The sequence below is a fragment of the Nannobrachium achirus genome (genome assembly GCF_963921795.1).
Source record: "Nannobrachium achirus genome assembly, chromosome: 11".
Classification (NCBI taxonomy): Eukaryota; Metazoa; Chordata; class Actinopteri; order Myctophiformes; family Myctophidae; genus Nannobrachium; species Nannobrachium achirus.
In genome coordinates this window covers 57,716,413-57,735,525 of record NC_137820.1, presented here as the reverse complement: position 1 = coordinate 57,735,525, position 19,113 = coordinate 57,716,413, and the positions used below count along the sequence as shown (strand labels likewise).

At 43.7% G+C, this 19,113-nt stretch overlaps 1 protein-coding gene across 1 annotated transcript in view; it reads left to right on the top strand.

Moving 5' to 3' along the window:
• Positions 1-19,096, top strand: part of LOC308294546 (DENN domain-containing protein 2A) — an 84,597-nt gene extending 65,501 nt beyond the window's left edge. Inside the window, exons 12-20 of the mRNA XM_080737277.1 lie at positions 1,393-1,470; positions 3,751-3,891; positions 6,077-6,225; positions 12,742-12,919; positions 13,863-13,904; positions 14,895-15,006; positions 15,616-15,921; positions 16,907-16,993; positions 17,367-19,096. Coding sequence (XP_080593403.1) covers positions 1,393-1,470; positions 3,751-3,891; positions 6,077-6,225; positions 12,742-12,919; positions 13,863-13,904; positions 14,895-15,006; positions 15,616-15,921; positions 16,907-16,993; positions 17,367-17,398 — 1,125 coding nt within the window. The 3' untranslated portion in view covers positions 17,399-19,096. The remainder of the gene's footprint in view (positions 1-1,392; positions 1,471-3,750; positions 3,892-6,076; positions 6,226-12,741; positions 12,920-13,862; positions 13,905-14,894; positions 15,007-15,615; positions 15,922-16,906; positions 16,994-17,366) is intronic.
• Positions 19,097-19,113: the final 17 nt, after the last annotated feature.

Sequence of the window (19,113 nt, the reverse complement as noted above, 5' to 3'; positions counted from 1 at the left end):
AAATTTGGTCACTTGTTATGTCAGACAGACATTATTTGGGCATTGTTTCAGCATGCAGCTGTTAGCATGCTGGCGACACTGTTTAGTATCAGTGATGTCAGCATGCGGACAGGCGGCATTCCTTAAATTAATAGTTATTAGATAGAGGAGAAGATATTTCAAAAGATTTCCCCCCCCCCAGATATATTTATTTTTTAGAAATATATTTTTGAATACAAACAAACATATCTAAGAAATGGCACAAATTTAAAAAATACATTATTAAGAAGTAGTGAAAATAAAAGATCCACAAGCTCACAACGCAGCGTGAAGTGACGCGTTGTGTGCTTGTAGATCTGCTATTTTCACTAGTTTGGGTCCCGGGCAAACGTCTGATTTCTCTTTTGGGGTTTCGAGGTGAAAGTTTAGGAACCACTGCTTTAAAGGATCATGTGGAAACCCTAGAACAATAAGCCTCACACTACAGAAACAGGAAGATAGGCTCCTGCCCTGTGGGCCCCATGGCTCGGCAAGGCTTACTGCAGCCAGGAAACAGTGCCATCTTATAATGAGCACTAGGGAGGACCAGGGCAGGAGTTGTTTTGATGAAGGCCAAGGCAGCTGTGCCTCCTCAGTCTGGTCTTCTGCCCCTCAAAAATTGATAAGCCACAGCAGCCTTGACACCAGTGTCTTTTGTTGAGCTTCAGAATTCTTAACTCCCTCCCAAGTGCAGTGACTGATTACTGTACTATTAGTCCAGAGCTACTGAGTGACCTTGCCCCTGAAATGAGGCCTGGCCTGGTGAAAACCAATTACCGTATATGAAGATAGTTTGAAAATGGGTGATGTGTGCTCCTCTAAAGCAGTGGTTCTCAACCTGTGGGTCGGGACCCCCAGGGGGCTCCCCAAATTATTTTGGGGGGTCCCCATATGATCAACTTAACTTAATGTGCAACATTGTTTTCTCGCTCAACAGTAAAGAGTGAAAATAGCAGATCTACATGATCTACATGCTCAAAGTTGCGAGGCGTTGTGAGCATGTAGATCGGCTATTTTCACAATAGAAAAATGTAATGCCTCAACTCTTAGTGCTCGTCAGGATGGGGTCCCTAATCTGAGTTCCCAGATGTCCTTCTTTTTTTGGGGGTCCCCTGTTAAAATCTGATAATTTTGGGGGTCACGGCCTGAAAAAGTTGAGAACCACTGCTCTAAAGTGCCTGTGTGAAGCTGTGTGTGTGCGTGCGTGTGTGTGTGTGTGTGTGTGTGTGTGTGTGTGTGTGTGTGTGTGTGTGCGTGTGTGTGTGTATTATGGGTGGGCGTGTGTGTGTGTGTGTGTGTGTGTGTGTGTGTGTGTGTATTATGGGTGGGCCGTGTGCTGATGTGCTGCTGTTGTCTTTCCTGTGTGCTCTGCAGCCCAGCGGGAAGGGCCGCAGGCTTCCTGAAGTCTACTGCATTGTTAGCAGACTGGGCTGCTTCGACCTCTTCTCCAAGGTACAGTACACACACACACACACACACACACACACACACGGCAGCGTCTTTAGGAAAACACGGAGAGAGAGAGAGTCGGGGAGTGACATGCAGTAAAGGTCCACTGAGGACCATTGCTGTCAGTCATCAGAGCCTAAGCGCTTGGTCAAAGCTCTAATGGCTGACAGCAGGTTCCTGGTTCGAATCCCGGGGCTCGGTAGACTTTTTGCTGCATGTCACTCTCCGACTCTCTCTCTCCCTGTTTCCTGTCTCTGTACTCTGTGTGTGGAGTGTGGACTATCGTGTGGACTATCGGTACATGCAAGAAAAGTCTGAAAACCTTTCATTCTTCATATCCATGTTCTAACTTTTTGTGTTTTTCATAAATGAACGCCCTACTTGGATCATACTACATCGTCACACAAAAGTGTCAAAAGTATTAGATCCACAAGTTCGAAACGAAGCTCGAAGCGATGCTCTAAACGAGGCATGTCGAGCTTTTAGATCGGCTACTTTTGCTATTTATAGCAAAAACACCAGTGCGAAGCCCTATTGAAATCCCTTTTTATTTATTTTATTGTTGTGGGCTTGCTGAAAGCGAGCATACGTATGTTATCTTCATTATTTATCTATCAGTAAAGTTCTCCTCGACAGTACAAAGGCAAGGCCCTTAGCCAATGAGGTGCAGCCAAAGGGTAGATCTTTATGCCCATACATGGTGTTACCACGGAGCCCACACTGTTTCGCAGGAACAGTATTTCTAGTTTTATTTTATTATTAGTTGTCGACATATTTCCACATTTCCACCTGTCAGAGACAATACAGAAGATATACACAAAAAGGCAAAAAATCCCCCCCGCCCCGCCCCGCACACACATGCACGACACGTGCGTGCGTGTGCGCCCACGCACCACATAAAGCTATACCCGCTGGGACCACCCTATGCACCCACACAGCCCTGATGAGGCCGTTCCCACAGTCATGGCTGCACATCTGAGGTGCAGCTGATGTGGTGGCTGCCTGGGAACAACACACTCCCTGTAATGACTGGAACTCTAGCCTGATTTACACACGTGTCAATGTCTGCTGCTATGTGCATCTGTACACTACACGTGTAAACACTCACATCGCCCATACATGGCTATGAACTCTATATTGACATATGTGTGTGTGTAGATGCAATAGATAGATACAGTAAATAGATAGATAGATTCATATTTTAACCTTTTGTATTTTTTCGTAAATTCACACCCCCTTCTTGATCATACTACAGCGTCACACGAAAGCATCAAAAGTAGCAGATATACAAGCTAGAATCACTGTGCGAAACGATGTATTTTGAGCTTGTAGATCTGCTACTTTTGTTACTTTTGAATTTGAATCCTGAAAAGTAACAGTTTTGGACATATGAGAGATGATATGCATATAGGGGGCGGCATAGCTCAGGGGTAGAGAAGCCGTTATTAGAGCACGAAGGGTTCCCGAAGGGTTCCCAGTTCGAATCCGGGCTCCCCTTGAGTTAATGTGGAAGAGTCCTTGAGCAAGAACCCCTAATTGCTCCCGGTGAGTAGGTTGGTGCCTTGCATGGTTTCCACCGCCACCGGTGTATGAATTGGTGAATGTAATGCACAATCTATGTAAAGCGCTTTGGATAAAAGCGCTATATAAATGCACCATTTACCATTTTACCATTTACCAGTAGTAATGCTGTTTTTACACTATTGTCATCTACTTTGGTTTTACTAGTAAAAGCCCCACTAATTGTATTTAAGCCTATATACTTTGTTTGGATATTTGGAAACTAGGGACACAAGGCCTAATGTTGTATTAAATGGGTGGTTACTATACTGCATGGTGCGTTCAGGTCCTGGATGAGGTGGAGAAGAGGAGGGCCAGCTCCCATGCTGTATTAATTCATTTAGGAAGGGAACACATCTGTGTCACGTTAGATTTTAATCACTTTAGCCATTATTTTATGTTTAGCCATTAAAAATACAGATATACAAGCTCACAGTCTTTAAAGTCTTTAAATATATATTTTTTTAAAGCCAACTTTCATAAATCTTTGCTTCTGGGGAGGGTCCCTGGAACAAAATATTTTGAGATGGGGGTCTGCGGTCAAATATATATATAGGCCTATATAATTCTAGGGGTCCTTGACATTAAAGATTTTGAGCACCACTGATCATAGAAACAGAAGTTTTTCAGAAAACTGTAGAAGACATCTTTAGTTATCTTTCAGGCCTACTGTAAATGGGTTAAATAATGTGGTATTGAATGGGTTTTTATCGATGCTTTCAGATCCTGGATGAGGTGGAGAAGAGGAGGGCCATCTCCCCTGCCCTGGTGCAGCCCTTCATGAGGGGCATCATGGAGGCTCCCTTCCCTGCTCCAGGGAGGACCATCACTGTCAAGAACTTCCTGCCCGGCTCAGGGACGGAGGTGAGAAACAAAGCCGTTCATTCTTCCACAACAAATCTGTGCAACAAAACTCTAAGCTTAGACTGGGCTCACAAAGACCCCCCACTGGGCACAATTTCAAGATACACAGTTATCACCAGTAAGACTCCCTAATCGGGAGATAAGCGACCATCAGGTCACATACACAAACTTTAGAAGGCAATGGTAGCCAATCAGGAGGGAATATGGGAAATGGGACAGATCCATGTTGATGACATGACTTTAGAGATACTGTGTACCGCTTTGCGTGATTTTAGAGCAAAATCTGTAGGAGCTGTGTCCAAAAATGTGTTTGCAAAAATCGGCCTCATGGTGGCACTAGAAGAGGGACATGTGAGAAATGAGGGATGGCGGTTGTGGTTTGGTAGCCAAGGATTGTGTGTGTGCAAAGTTTGGCATGGATAGGGGCAACGGTGGCGGAGATATGAGTAGGGCAAAAGTGTGACGTGATGTGACGTGGCGGACAGACAGACTGACTGACTGACTAACTGACAGCCGGTAGAGGATTTTATAGTAACTGTGACCGTCAATCTTCACAAATTTAAGCTGTTTATTTGCATTTGTCAACTCTGTCATCATACAGAGTTTTGGGGGTACTGACTTGTGCTCTCATGCTGCATCATACCGTGTTGTCATGGCACGATGCTGGAGAGGTGGGAGGAGTTTGATCTCTGACAAGCTAGCAGTGGTGAGAGAGGCGAGCAGAAAACATCGAGTAGAAACAATGAGATCCAGTCTGTTTAAATGGTCTGCATTTCTATAGCGCCGTTATACAAAGTGCAACAATGCGCGTTACATTCACACAAACATTCCTGTGACTGGATGGTGCCTGGACGTATGACCAAATAATTGTGTCTGCCTGAACTATCATTCATTATTCATTGCTTTCAATGGCCCAATCGATGATACAAATCTACACAAATCTAACGATTGGTTATCTACCCCCACCAAAAATAAAAATCTAAATCTTGTTTGTATTCTCTCTGTGTTTGACTCAGCTCTTAAGACATGCAGGGCTCTATTTTGATTGTCTTAAGTATACCAGATCTTATGCCTTAATTTAAAGGCCTGTCCATACTGTCTCCAACCACAAACTTTTCGTCGGAGAGTTCCGACTTTCCGACGTGCAGCTTTCCGAACTCTAATTCAGGGTAATGTTTTTCAGAAGATGCGGGTGATAGTAATTTTGTAGTTGAACTGGACCTTTCCGCCGAAAGGTTTGGTGGTCGGAGACAGTATGGACAGGCCTTTAAGTTAAGGCATAAGAGCTGGTACTTAAGACAGAGCCCTTTCAGTCTGGGAAAGCATCTGTGTCATTTTAGTTTTATATTTTATATATATATATGTATATATACTATTATATAGTAACATTTTTAGAAAACTGTTAGGATTTAGAAAGTATTGTTTAGAATCGGCCTCAGGTCTAAATAGGGAGGACCGATAGACAACAGATAAATGCTATTTGGACAGAGTATTTGCATTATTTAAAAATTTGGACCTATAATATATTTTGAATTGGTGGTGCACCAAACACAGTAGCATATGTTCCATCTACAAATCAAAGTCATGGACATGAACACAACCCTAATTCATGTTCATGTTCACGTTAATTCATATTCATGTTCAAAACGATCCCAGATTGGGTCTTCAAAAGCATCCTCCTCCTGGTATTCATATACACATTTACAATGCGGTTAAAATGTTCCTTTCTAAATGCTGTCATAAAATTATATTTTATCTCTGGGAGTGTTCAAGTGGAACCAAATGGACCCCGCAAAGGGATATTATATTATATTATACAATGCATAAATACTTAGTTTACTACTTGTAAATATCTAGATGATTTGTTTGTTTTCCCCCTTTTTCTTTTTCTTCTTTTTTTTGCGTGTATGGAAATAAAAACGATGGAACTTGTTGCACAAAAACAGATTTCACCCACTGTTTTACACCTGTAAATCTGTGATGTGGCAATAAAGTCGATTCTGATTCTGTCGATTCTGATTCTGATTCTGTCTATAAAGTCGATTCTGATTCTGATTCTGAATCAATGTAAATGCATGTGTGTCCAGGTGATAGAGTTGTGTCAAATGAATCCATGTGAATGCGTGTGTGTCTCCAGGTGATAGAGTTGTGTCTAATGAATCCATGTATATGGCTGTGTCTCCAGGTGATAGAGTTGTGTCGGCCGTCAGACTCTCGTCTGGAGCACGTGGACTTTGAGTGTCTTTTCTCCTCGCTGAGTCTGCGTCTGCTGCTGAGGGTGTTCGCCTCCTTGCTGCTGGAGCGGAGAGTCATCTTCACCGCCGACAAGCTCAGGTCCGTTTGAACTAAACACTGTCCGTTCAGCTCATCTGTACGGTAGTAACATAACTGTTCCCCCCTTTTTAATCTCAAATCAGTCCCAATTTCCCCTTAGTCCCATCATGTCTGATTGTCTCTGCTGTTGACCCGTTACTTTGTCACCGTGCAGGCAGTAAAACTGCCAAACAGGAATTTGAAGAAAAATAACTTGTGTTCCGCTGGATCCAATGTAATCATTATTCAGCCGCAAAGCTGTTGTCATTGTCACTTTTCATTGGTTCAGTATTTATAAAACCCCGGCACAGACAGACTTAACCACTTTCACTATTATCACTATTTTCCAAAATAGTGAAAATAGCAAAAGTGAGCTTGTAGATCACCTATTTTTGCTACTTTTCCTCTTGTACGATGAAGTAAGGATAACATAAAAGGTTGTTTCTGCGTCGACTTGTTGGTTGGTTCGGGAGGGTGCAGAATGCAGACCATGACATGTGGATGCAATAATGCTTAATACGGAGGAACACTCTCTTCCTCCCAGTTTCACAGTCTGCTCAACAACAGTAACAGTTGCTTGTGCGGTGACGGAGAACGCCCTCCCTGTCCGGTCTCTCTCCAACGGACGCGGGTAATTGTGTTCGTTGGAGCACCCGGGCCGAGCCGGAGACCCCGCGGAGGGTAAAAAAAAAAAAAAACCCTGGCCTCCGTTGTGGTGGGCAGGAGTTAACTCCTGTCCTGTATTTGGGCAGGAATTCTTAATCACTCTGAACCTGGCGACCCCATTTTGGGGCATGCATGACATTTTAATTGGGAAAAAGAAATTCAGCTTGTGGATCAGCTATTTTCACTATCCATCAGCGATGCATACACTGTAGGGCAGGGGTCTTCAACGTTTTCAGTCCAAGGACCCCTTAGAGAGAGAGATGAAGCAGGGACCCCCCACTACATACTGTATTGTATAAAAATGTGTCGCAGATTAGAAATGTTCATATATTTCTTAGATAGCATACACTTTTTTGACAGCACTGTCATCATGTTGGAGTAATGTGTACTTTCAGACATTTAACCACTTGAACCGTCAAATACTTTGCAAACCTCTTTGCCAAAAATAGCCGATCTACAACCTTACAACGCCTCGCGCTGCGAGGCGTTTTAAGCTTGTAGATCTGCTTTTTTTTTTTTTTTTAAGATTTATTTTTGGGCTTTTTATTCCTTTATTGATAGGACAGTAGACTGACAAGAAATGAGGAGAGAGATGGGGAATGACATGTGGCAAAGGTCGTCCGGATCGGGAATCGAACCTGCGACACCAGCAGGCATCATAGCCTAGTATGTGGTATGCGCCTTGACCACCAGGCCAGCGGGCGCCCCTAGATCTGCTATTTTTGGTTAATGTAAGAAACATAATCCTATCACAGAAAGATTTTGCGGCTTCCCTGTAGCATCTCTGAGGACCCCCTAGGGCTCCCGGACCCCCTGTTGAAGACCCCTGCTGTAGGGGCTTAAGGTGTGCTTTGCATTCCTCACAGCCATAGTAATCTATAAACCGCTCTCGGGTATGAGCTGGTCATTTATTGACCCAGGGTTTTATGACGCTTTTCCTCAGATATTAATTTCTTTACTCTCATCCGTGCCATCGGTACGCTAAGATGATGATTGGAGGCCGGTTTCGTGATTACGTCTGCGCGGCTTAAGCCGAAGGTCTTCTGGTGCTTCCAGTACGACGGGCAGACAGATACATAGACACACGTTTGACTATTGGAAGAGACGGTACGGAGCGTGTATTAAAGGAAGGAATGCTGTTGTGTTATACAGTCTCCCAGGGAACAATCATTTCTTTCTCTGGAAAGTTGTCACAGATGCCAGAGAGAGAGAGAGAGAGGGAGAGAGAGATGAAATTAGGGCCTTTTTCGGAGACATGTGCGCACGTGGGCTGACGGCATCGCAACCCACGCGACGCTGGCTGAAAACGTTTTAACTCTATCCGCTGGTATTAATTACCACAGTCAGGGGCAGGAAGTGTAATTTTGAAGATTTTTTTTTCTTTCATTTCATTTACTGCCGACGACGTGCACCTGGTTTAGCTCGCAGCCTCAACGGAAACGGTTATTGTATCCCGATTTAGTTCAAACGCCACCCATCTTGATTCGAGTTAATAAGACCGGTTTTATACTTTGTCGTGCGGCAGTGTCGCGTGCTGAAAATAGCCTTTGTGTGAGCTGTGTGAGCTTATATAACACTTCACCTAGCCTATATTGACGATCATGCAGACCTATGCAAAGGTTAACCTGTAATTTAGCATTTATTTAGACAAATGCTCTCATCTTTGCCTGCCTGATATCCTATGGTTTCTATAGTTTCAATGTAGAGATAATTGTTTGATTGTATAACTGTACTTTAGACTGATGCTAGGTCCTAGTGTACTGGGACACTGCACGCGGGTCATCAACATGTCATGTACATAATCTACCCTAAAAATGATATGTATTTTTTTGTATTTTAAGCATTTTGTTTGAATGATTTTGGGGTTGGGATGACATGCTCATTAATAAGTTGTGTTGGTACATACGTAATTGAATCAGTTGGGGCAGTCGGGGATGCAAGACAGGACAAACAGCTAGAAGTAATCTTTGCTAATAGTTGTTCCACTGGTATAAAGTACCTCCGTCACACACCTACACATGGTCTAAGACAGTGGTTCTCAAAGTGGATTCCAGGGACTCTGTGGGTTCCTATGGGGATCTAAATTCATCCATGCAAGTCTGTAACTCTGACAGTGTACAATGAATGAATGAATGATTTTATTTTCGTGTCATGGCTGCCTTTCGCAGCCCATCCCTTACAGGATTATTCAGACACAATTTACATAACAGTTTTTTCCAGTGCCAACATGCTGACACAAAAATGAATAAATAAACAAATTAAAGTAATACTGCATACTGTGTACTTCTGATCAAAAGTACATCAATAGTCGGTTATTCTCCAAATGGACCCGTTAGGGTCCATTTGGTTCCATTTGTACACTGTCAGAGTTAAAAGGAGACCTTGACATTTGAAAAAGTTTGAGAAACACTGGTCTAAGACTTTCTCATCAGGATTGACCCTGGCAGCATATCAATGGTACTACAGGCTACTGTCTGGGACCTTTCCAGTAGACAGAGAACTGAGAAAAATAAATAAGGAAGTGAAATCTCAGCCTTATATATGTGTGTTCCGTACATGGAACTGGGTAGAGCCCTGTCATCATTAAGTATTTGTCTCATCAGCAAGAAGAACCGCTCAGTGATGGTGAAGAAAGAGAACTTGCGGACAACAAACCACACATTATTTTGCATTTGAGACATTTGCAGCAGACAGAGAACTGAGAAAAATAAATAAACCAAGGAACTGAGATTTCAACCATTTTTATACATAAACTATTGACGTATTGTCTTTGCATTATTTGAGGGGTCTAAATAAGATGAAAAGGCCCACAATGAGACTGTTGAAAATTCCTGTCTGTGACAGAGAATACAATATTTATCAAAATGTCCATCACAAGCTGGTATGGTGATGACAACCTTTTCCTATCAAGATTCATTATTTAGTCAGCATTTAAGCCACAGACCACCATTTGATGAGATTTAGCCTCTCATACCCAAAACATAGAATATTTGGATACGATTTTGTCCACAATTCCATGCTGTATTGATTTGGTACCATACAATGACCTCAAGAGGCCACATATCTTTAATAAGGGTCCATTTGGTTACCAAATCTCCTGATTTAGAGGAAACCCCTCAAGGACCACTGGTGGTCCCCGGACCACTGGTTGAAAACCACTGATATATGTGATTACCTTAACCCTAACCCTAAAAATGTTAATCGGTCAGCTATTTTCGGCATGCTTTACGTCGACACCGTTGTACGACAAAGCATACATTATGCATTGGTCTTAGGCAGGACAGGAATTTCATGGAGGCCATGGCCGCCCTTGCCCCTCAGTTTGGCCTTGTGCCTCTCAAACCAATGGCATGACCTGAGGCCACAGTGGCCTTAATGCCCCAGCTGACTGTATCACTTTCTCCTCTGTCTCTTTCTTGTCAATATGTAGACAGTAGACACCAGCTAGTGTCTCTTTCTTGTCATGTAGACACTTGTGTCTTTAGTTGAGAGGTTCTGAAATCTTAACTCCCCTGAGACCCCATCTTTAAACCGCCAATGACTTTGATTGGTGCTGGGCTGAGCATGGATCAGATTGTAAATACCATAATGTAGCTATTTCACAGCAGATTAGGTTATCATCCCTAACACTTTAATTCAACAAATTATTTCAACTAGCCCTTACCCGTTCAAAGATATGAGCTCCAAAATGATGTGCAATGTGTGGGTTATGGGATGTGCACTGTGCACACAGTATATGAGGGATGGAAAGTAACTTTAACTGGTGCTTGCATGATGTAGGAGCATCAATGTAAGAAACCCCGTTTCGTTTAATGGCTACAGAGATACTGTTCCCCCCCCCCCCCCCCCCAGCCCGCCCGCCCACCCGCCTGCACACACACCCGCCTGCCTGCACACACACACACACACACACACACACACACACACACACACACACACACACACACACACACACACACAGAGCTGGTTAAACATTTTGCCTCAAGCTAGATGCAGAATAGATGTGCCTCATGCTAGATGCAGAATAGATATAGATACAGCATAAAAATGCTAATATACAGCATACGATTTGTGAAAGTGACAAATGGGCTTCACAGTTATGTCAGGTGTGTTCATATGCTAATGGTGATGCGATTTCAGATCAATTGCTCCAGCCACCGAGGAGAAACGCTGTGACAGACACTCACTCACTCAGACAGACAGACAGACAGACAGACATTCGCAAAATTATAGTATAGATGGACTCAAATCTTGTTTTATTTTATGGCCTATCTGCCCTGGCATTTGACCTTTGTGCCCTCAAAAAATCTACAACCCCAAAGGCCAAGTGGCCTTTCCCCTAAAATGAAATTCCAGGCCTGGTCTTAGGACCCATTTTTTGTCTCTAATCTCCCTGTGTGTCTATATTTACCACTATTGAAAAGCTGGTCCCGAAAATATTTTTGTGTTTTTCATTTTTTTTACTAAAGTATGTCAACAGATTGTGCAGATTGGCTGCGGAGTGGAAACTTGGCCTCTCCAATCACGTTTTGAATGAATTAACTGAAACCAGCCGCACACACGGGAGGCATTAAGTTAACGGCGTGGGGCGAGTGTGTTTGCCGCAGCCATATACTTTTTTATAAGTGTTACATCACGTGCTCCTTTTAAAATGCCTTTAAACATTCTTCTCACAGTGAGCCCTGCTTTCCAAGAAAAGAGCAGACGCAAATTAATTGTTCTCATAATGTTCCAGGATTCGGTAATGGGTGGGTGGGATGCATGGAGGCAGTCTGGATGAGAGGACAACTATTTGTCCAGGGATCTTCTACCGCCATCTTGTGGCGTAAAAATAGAAATGCATTTGGTTTGCTCTCCCTCTCTCCCTCTCTGTCTCTCACATGCACAGTTGCACACACACACCCACACGTCTTACTTGCCATTATTTACTAGAGAATAAGCGTAAGAACAGGGGTCATCGCCATGCTGGCTTGTGGTTGACATATTCTTTTTGCTTTGGACATGTAAATGAGCAGACAATAATAATACATGAAAAACACTTAAATAGCTTTTCCTGAATGACCATTACACTACAGCTTGGTCATGACCATTACACTACAGCTAGGTCATGACCATTATACTACAGGGGTCTTCAACAGGGGGTCCGCGACCCCTAGGGGGTCCGCGGAGGTACTGCAGGGGGTCCGCAAAATAATTGCTTAAAAAAAAGAAAAAAAATCAAAAAATGTTTTTTTTTTTGTTTTGTTTTTAGAATAAATAAATCATGATTCTATCCATTTTGAATAGCTTGAATACATGATTACTATGCAATTGACAGATTGTTGATATTATTGACATAGGTTCTTGGTTAATAAGTAGTATGTTTAGAAATGGTAGTGGTACGGCCCACCCTGCTCGCTGTAACTTGTACATGTTTAAAATAAAAAAATATGTCGTAGCCCCGACCCCCCACCCTACGAGGTGGTAGGGGGTCCCTGCTCCATCTCCCCATCAGTTTGGGGGTCCCCGGCCTGAAAACGTTGAAGACCCCTGAGCCAGGTAATTAACTCAGAGAGTGTACAAATGGAACCAAATGGACCCTATGGGTCTCTGAGTTATTGTGGTCCTTGAAAATAAAAGTAAAATCGTTTGAGAAACCACTGTACTGGTGGACTCCTAATATCTCATTGTAAATCAGTGTACATATTCAGAAGAAAACTAGGAGACAGAACATTCAGTAATTGGTTCTTATGATAAAAAATTACAAACAATAGAACAATGTTATGTAAAAACAAAATCTAGACACATTGTGTCCGTGTACGCACGGACATATCGGTGAACACTGGGTAAGAAACATAATAATCTCTCTCTCTCTCTCTCTCGTCTCTGCAGTACGTTGTCTCAGTGCTGTCATGCGGTGGTGGCTCTCCTGTACCCCTTCACCTGGCAGCACACCTACATCCCCGTCCTGCCGCCCTCCATGATCGACATCGTGTGCACCCCCACCCCCTTCATCGTGGGCCTGCTGTCCAGCTCCCTGCCACGCCTCAAAGAGCTGCCCATCGAAGAGGTGACGCCTCATGTGCCTGTGTATTATAGACATAAAAAGCTAGATCACCTCTTCCGCCGCTGCAGTTCATTGGCGCGACTGGTAAAAAAGGATTGGCGGAAGTGTGGAAGGCGTGTCTTTTCCGGGACATCTAACTATTAATTTAGCGAATGTCTGACCGTCTGTCTGCATGCTGACATCACTGATACAACACAGTGTAGCCACCATAGCAACCGCATGCTGAAACAATGCCCACATTTGGAGATGAGCATGGTGACATCCACCACGGTAACAACCGCTTGCTGAAACAATGCCCAAATTTGGAGATGAGTATGCTGACATCACTGATACTACAAAGTGTCGCCACCATGGTAACAGCCGCATGCTGAAGAAATGCCCACATTTGGAGATGAGCATGGTGACATCCACCATGGTAATAGCCGCAAGCTGAAGCGATACCCAAATTTGGAGATGATAATAAACAGTGTCGCCAGCTTCCTTCAGGATTCCGGAAGCTTGCCTTAAAGAATGCCAATCCTTTTTTACCAACGCCCCAGAGGAGGCGTTTACCTTTTTATGTCTATGTGCCTGTGTGTGTGTGTGTGTGTGTGTGCGCGCGCGTGTGTGTGTGTGTGTGTGTGTGTGTGTGTGTGTGTTCATAGCACCACATGCTCTCTTGCCACTGGTTCTTTCCTCCATGGCTCCATCGAACAATGCAGAATGGAGGAATCACCCATCAAGGGCGTATGCCAGTAATATCCGGCTTGGGGCGACAGGGCCCTCCCCTTCTGGGTGGGGATTCTTTCGGCGCTTAATCCCATTCTGATATAGACTGAATACCCCATCTCAGCATGTTGGGCTCTGTATGATGTCTGGCAGGCTGCCTTGAAGGGTGATATCTCCTGCGTGCTCGAACAATGGTTCCAGGAAATTACATCATTGTCCCTCCGCTCTCTTCCCTCAGGTCCTGGTGGTCGACCTCGGCAACAGCCGCTTCCTACGACAGGTACTGTACAGTCCATACATGGTAATGTAAACAACACTGTACGTCAGGGGTCTTCAACAGGGGGTCCGGAAACCCCTGGCCTAGGCGGTCCTCAGAGTTACCACGGGGAGGCGCGGGCAAATCTTCGTGTGATTATATTAACCACTTCAACACTCTACCATCCATATTCTGAGGGGGATATTAGACAAAAATAGCAGATCTACAAGCTCACAACGGCTCACTTGTAGATCAGCTATTTTCATCAAAGTGGTTCAGTGTGCAAGGAGAAAATAGCAGACCAAGTACAGAGTCATCTTTACTGAGGCTGAAGGTTTACGTGGACCTGAAAAACGCTGAAGACCCCTGCTGTACAACATAGTAACCTAAACGATACTGTACTAACGTAAATCTTGTCAGGAACACTCACGTCAAAGTAAATTTATCCATTTATTGCAACAAATGGAATACAGTTAAACTAGGCATTAAAGGGCTCTGCGTTTGGAGATGAATTTTGTACATGAACTTTAAGCAAAACCCCCCATAGGGATACAATTGCTTGAATCAGTAGACATAAAATCACAAGTATTTGAGCCTATGCCAGACTCTGATCAAAGGGTGGAGGCTGGGGTGGAGGAGGTAGCCAAGCGGATCTAAGATGCAGGCAGAGCTATAGTGAATGCAAGCCGTATTTAAAGCTCTGATTGGATTATGACTGTGTGACGTAATGATCAGCAGATCTGTGAATGAGGAAAGGATCTGACTGACAGCTGAGGTGGGCGAGACACACTTGTCCTGCATAAACTAACGCTATGTTTCATTAATGGTGTAGTGTACATGCATAGTAACTTGCAAACATGTGGTTCTCAAAGCGTGGTCCCAGGGACGCTCAGGGAATTGTATTGATATTTTCTGAAACTATCAAAATGTTAATACAACAATGCATTGCTATCAACGACTGCTGCGCTGCTGTGTCCGTTGTTGACAAACGAGTGTGTCTCTGTGTGTCCGCAGCTGGACGATGAAGACTCCATCCTGCCTCATAAGCTGCAGGCCGCCCTGGAACATGTGTTGGACAAACGCAGGGAGCTGGCCAGCGAGAAAGGAGACATCCCTAATCCTAATGGTGAGCAGTGGTGGAAAGTTACTAAGTACTGTACTTAAAGGACACCTTTTGACTTTACTGGAGTATTTCACATCTTAGAGGCAAATATTGTACTTTTACTCCACTACAATTATTTGAAAACTTGAGTTACTACAATTACTTTGTAGATTTAGATTATTATTACAGAACACACATGAACCACTTCAGCCCTATATGCCGCACATCTACAAGCTAGATCTGCTCCTAGGGAAGATTTCTGCCCCCAACAGAGACGATATGTTGTCAGAGATCCACATGGGATCCATGCTGTTACTGGACCCCGTCTTGTTTAATGTCAGAGATGTGGCCTGATTAGTACCCCAACAAATCAACAAAACTCTAACTTTCAATGAAGCAGGGACCAATAGCCCCCTCTAGTGGTGGTGGACACATAATAAATCCCAAGACAGCACAGCACTCAGTGTGCACTGTGAGCTTGTATATCTGCTATTTTTCTTTAGCTAAAGCATAAAATAATGGTCAAGCAGTTCAAGTCTAACACGACACAGATGTGTTCCAGGGTTAAAACATTTTTGTATCCCATAGCCAAACCTCTTTCAACCCCTCCCTTCCCTTCCATCCCCCATGCAGACTATTGCTCCATGAGCACGGTGGTGTCGGAGGCCTTCGTGCGCTTCTTCGTGGAGATGGTGGGCCACTACTCGCTCTTCATGGGCGGAGGCGGAGGAGAACGGGAGGACGAGTCGAACACGTCGCCGTCCTCCCCGGCCCCCTTCTCCTCCCCCTCCCCCTCCCCCGCCTGCTCCTTCCAGCGCGAGGCCTTCCGCAAGGCGGTGACCTCCAAGAGCCTGCGGAGGTTCCTGGAGGTGTTCATGGAGACCCAGATGTTCACCGGCTTCACCCAGGAGAGGGAGCTGCGCAGGCAGGGGCTCAGAGGTACGTGGTCCATGGGAGGGCAGGTACAGGGACGTGCAGAGAATGTTAGAGAGGCAGGGGCTCAGAGGTACGTGGTGCATGGGAGGGCAGGTATGGTGGTTGAAAACATTGACATATGGAGACACAAGGTTTCTGCTTGACAGCAACGATATATTCGTCACTGTCTGGCCAAAACATCTTAACTCCATTTTTTAGGTTTTTGGCATAAATCAGGGCTATTGAACACCCTTTACGTCAGTTTACAGTTTACAGTTTAGGCATTTAGCAGACGCTTTTAATCCAAAGCGACTTACAATAAGCAGATACAACATCGCAATAATAAACAAGATAATAGGTCAGTACATTAACAGCAATATAACAATGTAAATGGATATCTATCTAGAGAAAAACACAATATAATCAAGTTCTAAAGAAACCTAACAAACAAATGTTAACTAGCTTCATGTATGGTCATTGATTTTACTGTAGTGCTAAGGGTTTAGGTGGAGTCTGAAAAGGTGAGTCTTCAGTCCACGGCGAAAGGTAGCGAGTGAGTCCGTTGTTCTAAGTGCGACAGGGAGTTTATTCCACAACTTGGGAGCCAAGAGGGCAAACTGTCTCGGACGAGTGGATTTTTGCCCTGGAGTTTTTAGCGAGGGTTCGGTCAGCATCCCTGTGTTGGCTGATCTAAGTGAACGAGTGGGGGTGTAGGGGTTGATCAGCTTTTGGAGGTATGGAGGAGCCATACCTTTGGTATACGTCTGTGTGTTGGTTAAAATAATATTGAACCAATGAAAAGTAGTAAAAAGCCCTTCGGTCAAAACCTCCTAACTCCACTTGAGCTCATTTTCCTGAGAATTTACATTTTGGAGTTAAGAGGTTTCAGCCCGATAGCAGAGATACCATATGTTCCTTGAATGGTGTAGTGGGTTTAGTAACCTGTGTATTGTGTGTTGTGTAGTGGGTTTACTAACCTGTGTTGTTGTGTATTGTGTGCTGTGTGCAGGTCTGTTTGAGGTGAGGGCACAGGAGTATCTGGACTCTTTACCTGGAAGTGAACAGCGAGGCGTCAACAAGTTCCTCAAGGGACTAGGTAAGAGTTAAGGCTTAATGAATACTTGCTTGCTGATAATGTGATTTTCATCATATATAATCCATTAAACGCTCTCTACTAGTCTCAGTTAGTAGATCGAATTGTGAGTACAGCTGGGGCGAGATCATTAACACTAAAATCTATTTGATGAATGAAAAGTTGATAAAACTCTCAAAACTAAGCATATTGTATTTCCTGAGAATTATGCAATGTTGCCATTTCATTCGTTATTTTATGAAATTATTTTCAATGCTTGATTGTTTTGTTTTGTTTTATAGCTGACTGTGAAGCAGTTTAAGATTTAACTAGATCTTTTGTAAGCCTGTTTGCTTGTTTTAACTGTACTTTGACACCCATGCGTTTCCATTTTCAGGAAACAAGATGAAATTCCTGTCCAAGAAATGACACTTTTGGCTAACGACCCCAGTCATGCGAATAACAAGCATAGGACAGTGCAAGAGGAGGAATTAACCCCGCACCTGGACGTCCAAGTGGAGACGAAGGTGTGCGTGCGTGGGTGCGTGGCACATTGAGAGAGAAAACCCCTGAAAAAGGAACTGGACCCGGGGTGCTTGTTGTGAGCTGGAAGGACTTTGGGTCTGTGTTTAGGGGGATTAGCCCCTATATGCAGCAGCGTTGCTATAGTGGAGCGTTCTGGATGCATTCCATCAGAGAGTGCGTGGGGTTTATATGCAACTGGGACCAAACAACTCCTCTCACATGGCGAACAAAGAAACCACAGAAGAACCAACCGCAATTTCTTCATTGTGGCCACACATGTGGTCTCTGGCCCTGGAGTACTGTACCTCCCAAGGCCTCGCCGGGTTGCTTTGTGAGAGGAGCGTGCGTTTTGTATAGTTTATGTCAGTGTACATTAATGTATAGCACAGTATGAGTCTGATGAACCTGGAACGATGTTCTCCGTTTCCGTCACTGACAAATTACCCCGAAAAATGGCTTTCACTGAAGATGTTGCTATGCAGCCAAACAACAGGTTCCATTTTATTGTACATTAATCTTTAATACATTCCAAGTATTTTCCATAGAAACCTTCTTGTTTTTTGTTTTTTTAAACAGTAGTACAACTTCTTCTTCAACAGGAGGCTTCTTTAAGTTAATTTATATACTTTTAGATAAACTTAACATCTTTTTTTCTCTCCCCCTCCTCAATTTAAGCGCAAAGGGGAAATCTCTTAGTTTGTAACAGGCTTTATTTAACAGAGTCTTGTTCAAACTGTTTGTTTGTAGACCACTTTAGGTTGTCGGGTATATGTACCACTGTGATACGTATGTGCATTATGTTGCATTATGTGCAACGCCAAAAGAGAGGACATTGAAGAAATTAATGGACGAGTGTAACAGAGCGTAACCACTTAAAGGGATAGTTCACTCATCCTATGGAGACTTGATATTTGTTTAGTTTTTGTCGCAATCCTAAGCCAATAATTTGATGACCAGCAGTGGTTCCCTAATGGAGACACAAAGAGCCTGCTTTGTTCCCTATGGAAACACAAAGACTCTCCTCAAATTATTGTCTTAAAAATGTGACAAAAACTAAAACATCCATGAATTCCAGTCTCCATGGGGTGAGTAAACAGTAGAAAAAAATACATTTGGGGTGAACTATCCCATGAAACCCTATATCGTCGCTGTTGGGAAGAAACCTCATATCTCCGATATCTCCATCCATAGTTAACACCCATATTGATCATACCACAGCATCACACAAACGCATCAAAAGTAGCAGATATACAAACTTGAAAAGTAGCTTGTGGATCTGCTACTTTTGCTGTTTGAGAATTTGAATCCGGAAAGGTTACGGTTTTGGACATAATGAGGTTTCCAATCCAACATAGATGATAAAAAGTGGCGAGCTGCAAGCTCACAACACATTGCATTGCCGTGCTTTGTGAGCGTGTAGATCTGCTATCATGTTTGCCTTATTATGACATGCCCAGAATAGGGATGCTCATGCCATAGGGTTGAAGTGGTTCACAACAGAGCATTAGTGCGAGTACATGTTTCACTCTGATTGCTCTCTGTAAAGCCTCTGTTATGCTTAGTTGCGTGTTGGTGTCGTGCCCAGTAAAGTGCAAATCTACAAGCTCACAACGTGTCAC